We start from the raw sequence: 8,483 nt of genomic DNA on the forward strand, positions 1-8,483 counted from the left end.
AGTTAAAAAATCCTTCATTTGCCTCGTATAAAATCCTATATATTGGGATGTTGTGCTCCCGCAACTGAAAACTATGACATAGGCCTAATAATAATGAAATAAAATAAAAGGTTTTCTTCAAGGCTATGGCACTTTGTATGTAGCCTGGATATTACCTATAAATCTCATCAAATGACAGTCGGCCAGTGAAGAGTTAAAGGGAGGAGACGCCGAGTGACACGCCTCATTGGGCATATTATGTGCTGCAAACAAAACGTGTGTGTGTGTGTGTGTGTCAGTCAGCCAGTGCATTGCGCCCCTTCTCCATGCCTCTCTCTCTCTCTCTCTCTCTCCCTCTCTCTCTGCCTCTGCAGCGAAGGGCTATATCTGCGGCACCACTGTCACTTTCACGACCACACAGGGACATGTACTGACGCCGAGGGGAGGACTTGATCGTAACCTGCTCTCGAAGGCGGCAAATTGATTCCAGCATCATTTTTTTGTGGATTATTATTTATTTTCAACAACAACAACAACAACAACAACAACAAAAAAGGTAGGTAGTTTACAACCTACATTTGGTATGCGTTTTAAATGGGTGGTTTGTTAGGAATCGAGAGAAAGACAGACAACACCACAAAGCAGTAGCCTAGACAGCATCCTTGCTGCGGTCTAAGAATGGACCATCGTGTAAGTCTGGATACAGCGCTCCGCAGATGTAAGGGGGCGAGGAGACAAAACGGGAAAAAAAATCAGTACTTGCATTGATTTAGGACAGTTTTTTTTTTTTTGACTGACAAGGCACCCAGATTTAAGAGTAAAACACGCTCTGAAATAGAGGGCAGAAGGTTGAATGGGTTGGCCTCATTCGTTTTATGGATGCGCATACATTCCGGGTGCTATTCTCTCTCATTTAGCTCAGATGCATATTCATTGGAGCTTTTGTATGGCTTTTCCCTGGTGAGAGAGCGACCTTTTAAGTCACAAAAGAACCGGCTATATAAGGGGATGGAGCGAAAAATTGCTTTTCTGAAAGCGTCGTCGGTCTCTAGTTGAAGGGTTGCATTTGGTGGATAACATATAATTGCCCAAATAAGAGGAGATTGTAATTGCTGCAAACTATTTCTCTCTCCACCAATCCAGCTGAAGAGAAAAGTTATTTATTTTTTGTTCGGCCGGTCAGAACGTTTCTTGAACGATAAATAAGATTTTGACGGAAGCGCGTCTGAAAAGAGGAACGTTTGGTTTTGACCCGCATGCAGACTCCAGTGTGTTTTGCTTTGAGTCTGAGACACAAAAAGCTAAATGAATGGAAAACAAATCATGATCCATCATCAGACTGCAGAAAAGGAACAACATCTCACGGTGTGATGACATGTAATGCCTGTCCAATATTATATTCGACTTGTCAGTGTTTTAAAACCTTGTTATTACACGTTTACTATGCATGCCATATTCTCTTGACATGGTAAATGTTATGTATAGTCTGAAGAGAGATACTCCAAGGCAACATGATTAACAAATAAAATACAAATAAAAAATAAATGATCTGTTGAATAGCATAACATTTATATAGGCATAGTCTATAACATGACACAAAAATAACATGTAAAAATATATAAAAAAAATAACACATGGAATTAGATAATACGACGTGCAATCAGTATCGTTATAACATTGTAAATATTTGTCAGATTTTCCTCTCGACGCGCCTGTTTTAGCCAATCCACGCCGTGTCCACCGTTGTGTCTCTTTGGGCCTACGCGTAATTGAAATTAACAAGTGGCAAAGAAAAGGCACATAGATCCCAGCTGCGTAACGCGTTGCAGGCCAGAGGAACTGGGCTCCACGTCACCCGGAAAATACACCAATTCAGAAAGTAAATGAGAAAAAAAACTCCGCGTGCAGCCTTAATTACTGTCTCGAGAGGGAAAAGTGGTGGATTATGGTAATGGGTGGACATACGTTTAGAGCGCGTGTAGAAATGGAGCGCAGAGGGTAGATGACGTGAAATCGGTGACTTTTGACAGTCCACTCCAAATCCATTCGATATACTCTCATTTATACAGACCTCGTCATTTCTTACTGCTATATTTTTCTTCTTCCACGGGCTACAATTAGTTTACACACTTGTAATAAATTAGGGTTTGAGGTGGATGTGGCTGCAGTGTGAATTTACAATAGCCTAGAATAAAGCATTAGTGATATTAATTCAGCTTCTTGACGTAATTAATATTATAATTATCAAAAATAATATTGGATCCAGGGATAATATATTATTATCATTGTCATTATTATCATACAGTTTATGTGTTATTATAATTGTTTTTGTTGTTGATGTTTATCATTATTAGGCTATATTAACATAATTATTAATACCATTGTTATTATTCCGTTTAGGCCCATGCAATTATTTTCTCACTATTAACAGCTATTCCAAACAGCACTTGTGAATACCACGGAAATATAGGCAAGCAACCATACTCTTTGAAATTGATAGCCCACTCTCATTGTACAATAGACTTCAATTAATTAAAACGCCCAGCCCCCATCCCAAAAAGGCACTTTCCCAGTCCAGCATGGCCTTGACAGCTGAGTCCTATGTACTTAGCCAACCTTCTCACGGAGTGCCAGTTTATTTCACCTCCTCATCATCGAGACCATTTGTATATTACATGTTTTATTTTTTTATTCATTGTCTCTCTCTCTCTCTCTCTCTCTCTCTCTCTCTCTCTCTCTCTCTCTCTCTCTCTCTCTCTCTCTCTCTCTCTCTTTCTCTTTTGTCTGTCCGCAAACAACAGCCAACGATGGAGGAATCCAGCTCACATAAGTTGGTTTGGGACGGCGACGCCAAAGCAGTGCAGCAGTGTCTAACGGATATATTCACCAGCGTTTATACCACATGTGACATTCCGGAAAATGCCATTTTCGGCCCTTGTGTTTTGAGCCACACGTCGTTGTATGACAGCATAGCCTTCGTAGCGCTCAAATCAACGGATAAACGAACTGCGCCTTACATATTCCGGGTAAGGAAATAATAATATTGTGATTTTTTTTCCGAGAATGATAATACTCTTAATATTCTTTATTTACGATTTCATTACATCTCCTTATTCCGACTGAATTAAATTGTCTGCCATTTGGTTGATTTATCATTAGGCCTATTGCAACCAGAGTAGAAGATTTAAAAAATAAGATACAAAAAATGATATTTCTCATGACATTAGTGTGAAACATATATTATTTATATCAGACCCAATTGGACGTGTTATCGTACAAGATAGCGTGCAGGTTATAATGTATATGAATAGTTGCACAGCCAAAACACATTCAAAATAGCCTATTTTTATTTTTCATTTTTTGGACAGCCTATGCGTTTAACGATTAGAACGAATGGTGCAGCACGGACTTCTCGTTTGGGTCCAACTAACGGGTTTGCCTCGCTCTCTGTCACCGTTCAACGCACAGGTGGACACGTCAGCAGCCAACAGCACGTCCGAGGGCTTGATGTGGCTGCGGCTCGTGCAGTCGGCGCGGGACCGGGACGAGCAGAACCTCGAGGCCTACGTGAAAAACGGACAGCTGTTCTACCGGTCCCTCCGGAGGATCGAGAAGGACGAGGAGCTGTTGGTCTGGTACGGAAAAGACCTGATTGAGCTGCTGCTGCTGCTGAGTGCCGGTAAAGCGCCGGTCAAGGCCAAGGGTGAGTTAGTAGCCTGGCTGAATAATGTAGATCGCTGAATAGACGATCTAGACGGTTTGCATTGAAGCATTCCATTGCAGTTGTTTCTGTCTTGATAATCATCCATCAAAATAATTCCAATAGTCATATTCAAAGTGATATAAGAATATTGTTATATTATAAGAATATAACATAACAGCTGTTGTCAAATTCTTTGGTGTTTTTTAAATATTTTTTTTAACGTAATATGTAATTGTTTCATTGTATGTGTGTTTATAGTTTTGTTTAATGTTGTGTTAGTGTATGTCAATTGTTTTGTCTGAAACGTTGCTCGCCCTGGTGCTAATGGACCAGGTCTCTCTTGGAAAAGAGATGTTATCTCAATGAGAAAAAACCTGTATGAATAAAAGTTTAATAAAAGTAAACAAAATAAAAACAAATAAGACCATATTGTACATTTACAATCATTTACACACACAGTTGAGGGTAAATAAATAGTGTAAATTAGGTGTCCAAAAATGAATGCAATATGCCTATTCTGTATTTATAATTTATAGTTTATATTAATCAGAAGACGATGGTCCTATTTCAGCAAAACATTACAGGACCCACTACTGTTTCTTCGTTAGGAAGATACTGAATATTAGCAAGGTTTTTGTTTCTTTCTGAATGACTGACATTATTTTCCTTCTATCCATTTCCAGGGTCCACTCCCTACTCCTGTCCTGACTGCAACCAGCGCTTCCAGTTTGAGTTCCCCTTCCTGGCCCATCTGAGGTTCCGCTGCACCAAGAGACTACAGAGCATGGCGGCAGGCAGTGTGGACGAGGAGGTCCCCAGTAAGGAGCCAAGCACTGAGCGCCCTAACCCCAACCCTACCACCACCGCACCCACCAGAGCAAGTCCTAAACTGGGCCGCTCGGATGGGGACAGCGCCAAACCCTCCACAGACTTCCATAACCTAGCCAGAGACCTCGAGAACAGTCGCACCAGTCCGCCGAGCGACCGTGAGGCTGAGATCCGCAGCGAGAGCTCTGGGAAGAGGAAGTTCTCCGATGTGGAGGACAGAGTGAGGGATGCTAGCAGGGCCTCTCTGAGTCTGTCTCAGTCTCACAAGTCTAAGGAGGAGCTGGCTAGCTCAGCACAGAACTATCGGGGAGTGTACGGCCTGGAGGAGAAACGACGAGGGCCGACGTTCTCCCCTCCAGGGTCGGGGTCCACTGAGTCGGGTGGTGAGGGTAAACGCAGCGCCTTCACCGAAGTCAAGAAGTCTCCACAGAGCCTAAAGACGCACGGTAACAGCGGTGGCACCAAAAACCTCCAGAGCTCCAACGTCGAGAACAAGGACGGAGGTCGGCCCGGCCCCGTCAACAACCCTCCCCAAGAAAAGCATCTCAACATCAGGCAGGTTCTGTCGGAGACTCAGCCTGTCCAGCCACAGACCCGCATGGAGGCCTCTCCGCTAGGGAGCGCCTTCACCTCCGTAGCCCAGCATGGTGGGGGGAACAGCGGGGAGAGGAAGAGCGCATTCAGCCAACCCTCCCGCCACGCTACCTCCTCCTTCTCCCAGATCTCTCCTCTGGTCATGACCACGCCCAAACTCCTGGACTGCCACCCTGCGGTGGGCGACACCATATCCTCCTCTAGACTCTACCAGGCTGACCACCTGGCCGCCAAACTCCACGGCGCCGAGTTGGGCGCCAACTGCCCCGTGCCGGGCGCCATGTCCAAGCAGAGTCCGTTCCTCTACACAACGGCTGCTGCCACAGCCTTCTGGCCTAAGAGCCAGGGCCACATCCAGCTGCAGATGCCCTCAGCATTAACCTTACTCCCCCCCTCCTTCACCTCTCTGTGTCTGCCCGCCCAGAACTGGTGCGCCAAGTGCAATGCCTCCTTCAGGATGACCTCTGACCTGGTGTACCACATGAGGTCGCACCACAAGAAGGAGTTCGCCATGGAGCCGATGGTTAAGAGGAGGCGGGAGGAGAAACTCAAGTGTCCAATCTGTAACGAGTCGTTCAGGGAGAGGCACCACCTCTCGCGTCACATGACCTCCCACAACTGACCTTTAGATCAATAACAGACCGTTTTCACACAGCTAGGGGGGCGAACCGAGTCGAGCTGTACTGGCCTGGTTACGGAATTGCATTTTGATGAAGGAAGCCTTGCTTGAAAGGACAGTGTGTAAAGAATATACTCTAGACGAACCAGCACAGGAAGGTTTGGCCACTGACGTTGCTGGGATGGACCATAAAGGACTATGGGAAAATAGTATACCCGTGCCAGGCCAGCACAGCACGGTTTGAGTCGGCACGATAGTGGGAAAAGGGTATCACATCACAGACCATGGGGAGGATCTTTTTTGCTGACTGACTGACTGGCTGAGTGGGTATATGACTGGTTGGCTGTCTGACACTGACTGGCTGGCTGACTGGCTGGTTATATGACTGGCTGGCTGGCTATATGATTGGCTGGCTTGCTGACACTGACTGGCTATACGACTGGTTGACTGGCTGGCTGGCTATATGACTGACTGGCTGGCTGACTAGCTGACTGTCTAGCTGGCTATATGACTGGCTGGCTGGCTGGCTGACACTGACTGGCTATACGACTGGTTGACTGGCTGGCTGGCTATATGACTGACTGGCTGGCTGACTGACTGGCTATATAACTGGCTGACTGGCTGGCTGACTAGCTGACTGTCTAGCTGGCTATATGACTGGCTGGCTGACACTGACTGGCTGGACATACACCACTTAAAGGAGCACTTGTTTTCAACACAGACAATTATTATCATTCCTTGAGTCTGTTTTTTGGTTTCTTCTTCAAATTGTCATGTTTCTTTATGCCAATGCGTTTTGACTTCAGAAATGAATTAATTTATCTTATGAAGCACTTACAATTTGGTAAATAAGGGAAAATAAGAATATGTGTATTTAAATGTACAGTACGTTTGGATTTTATATTATATGAAGACATATATATAGAAAATGATAAATAAAAAATAATTACATTACATGGTTTTACTATTCAATACGTTTTTTTCATGTTCACTTTAAAAGGTTGGATGATATTGACACAAAGGAGGATATGACGTCAGACAGACTGACTATATTTCAGAGTGCACCGTGGGACAATAGGTATTGATGCAATCTATACAGTTACGATGTACATACCTGGTTTGTTTGAAATACAAAAGTGTAATATTTTGTGTCAGTGGGGAATACAGTAGTTTGCAGTGTTTCTTTCTTCACGCTGAAATTCACTACTTGATAGTTTACCTGATCATGTTGAATGATTTGACAATAAAATAGCTTTATTTTCATCTCTATGTGTGGAACCTGTGTTTATACAAAATAACAATGTAAAGAAATTATATTTACCAAGGTTGTAGGTAGGAATATAAACCATTTAATAATATGAATTCACATGACTACACGCGTTTAAGGTTGCACATGCCTAACTAAATCACAGACCTACTTGGAGATCGTCGAATAACGCAACTACTGGTCGAAAGATGAGCCTATTATTTTTTTTTTAAACAAGTAAATGTTTTAGGCTGACAAAAAATTGTTATAAATCCATCTCAAAGATATAACGGTCATTGACCGTATTATGGTTAGCACGTTTATTTCAGCCTTTGTACACATAAAGAGTAGACTAGTTTGTTTCGCCCATTCTTAACACGCTGTGTTGGCTAATAAAACAAATATGATTTTGTGGCCCATAATGTATGAAAAGAAGATCGGGATTCTGACAATGAAACCATATTTTCTGCAGTCCTATTCTGTAATCACATGAGAGGTGTACATTTAGCTTGGTCCATGTCTGCAAAAGTCGGATTTTCCTGATCCTGAGAGATCTGGGCCTCGTTTCCCAGAGCATTTGTAACGTTACGATCATAGTTAGAACCATTTTACAAGATATATTTAGTAGCCGAGCTGTTTCCCCGCGTCTTCGTTAGTATCATGCTAACGTTAAGTGCAACATTAGAGGATCTTTTTGTTGTTGCCCTTCCGCGTCACTTCATTAACAGAATATGTCCGATGAACAGAGAATCAAGAGACCGTCTGTGACCGCAGATAACTTCAGTACGAATTTGACTACAAATACAAAGTTCCCAAAGTGTTTTTACACTCGTTACAAACAAGGGAAGGATTAAAAACCCGAGATGACTGCATTACACAATACATATAGGATACACGAGCCAATATAGGCTATTTCAATCATATTTGAATCCATTTCACTTTCAATCAAATGAGTTCTATTTTGCGACACGGATACTGTCTGTAATTTGTGCCTCACTGTGTTTCATGGTGTGTGACAACAGGAGCGCAACGATGTGCCCAATCTGGGATTTAGCCTAGTGTATTAGTATTGGGTGAGCGTAATAAACCGCCTCTGTAGCCTATTTGCAGCCATGGGTGGTAATATCTCTCTATATGAGCTGATCCGTCTTCAGTATTGTGGAATAATTCTATTGTTAAATGAAGATTGTAATAGAGAAAGCAGATCCGCTTTTCTTTCCGTGTTATCAGTATCGACAAGCGGCCTAATGACGCACTGCGAACGTCCTCTCTCTACATGCTTGTTTGGGGAAACGCTTAAAGAGTTGGCTCATAAATAACGTTGCATCTGGTATGATCATCGTCATGCAAACTGGGAAACGAGGCCCTGTATAATAATAAACATAACCATTATAATAATAATTTCACCAGAAATAGTATATATTTACTGTTTCATTTAAATTTCCTGGTATATCATGATTATTATATATTTTTTTTAAATGATGATTGCGTTTTACAGTTCAACACAGAATTAG

General features: G+C 42.7%; 1 protein-coding gene across 1 annotated transcript; it reads left to right on the forward strand.

Annotated features, from left to right (window-relative positions):
* Window positions 1–276: 276 nt before the first annotated feature.
* prdm8b (PR domain containing 8b) lies at window positions 277–6,986 on the forward strand. Its single transcript, XM_020474406.2, has 4 exons — window positions 277–535; window positions 2,781–3,005; window positions 3,448–3,682; window positions 4,366–6,986. Exons 2-4 carry the CDS (start codon window positions 2,787–2,789, stop codon window positions 5,724–5,726), a joined length of 1,815 nt encoding a protein of 604 aa, XP_020329995.1. The 5' UTR covers window positions 277–535; window positions 2,781–2,786; the 3' UTR covers window positions 5,727–6,986.
* The last annotated feature ends 1,497 nt before the right edge of the window (window positions 6,987–8,483 follow it).

The sequence above is a fragment of the Oncorhynchus kisutch genome, linkage group LG3 (assembly GCF_002021735.2).
Source record: "Oncorhynchus kisutch isolate 150728-3 linkage group LG3, Okis_V2, whole genome shotgun sequence".
Classification (NCBI taxonomy): domain Eukaryota; kingdom Metazoa; phylum Chordata; class Actinopteri; order Salmoniformes; family Salmonidae; genus Oncorhynchus; species Oncorhynchus kisutch.

Bases quoted from the DNA above. Each gene is read 5' to 3' on its own strand.
- prdm8b (XM_020474406.2), top strand. From the start codon at position 2,787: ATGGAGGAATCCAGCTCACATAAGTTGGTTTGGGACGGCGACGCCAAA. The intron at 3,006-3,447 runs GTAAGGAAATAA...TTCAACGCACAG, and splicing joins CTGCGCCTTACATATTCCGG to GTGGACACGTCAGCAGCCAA. The intron at 3,683-4,365 runs GTGAGTTAGTAG...ATCCATTTCCAG, and splicing joins AGCGCCGGTCAAGGCCAAGG to GGTCCACTCCCTACTCCTGT.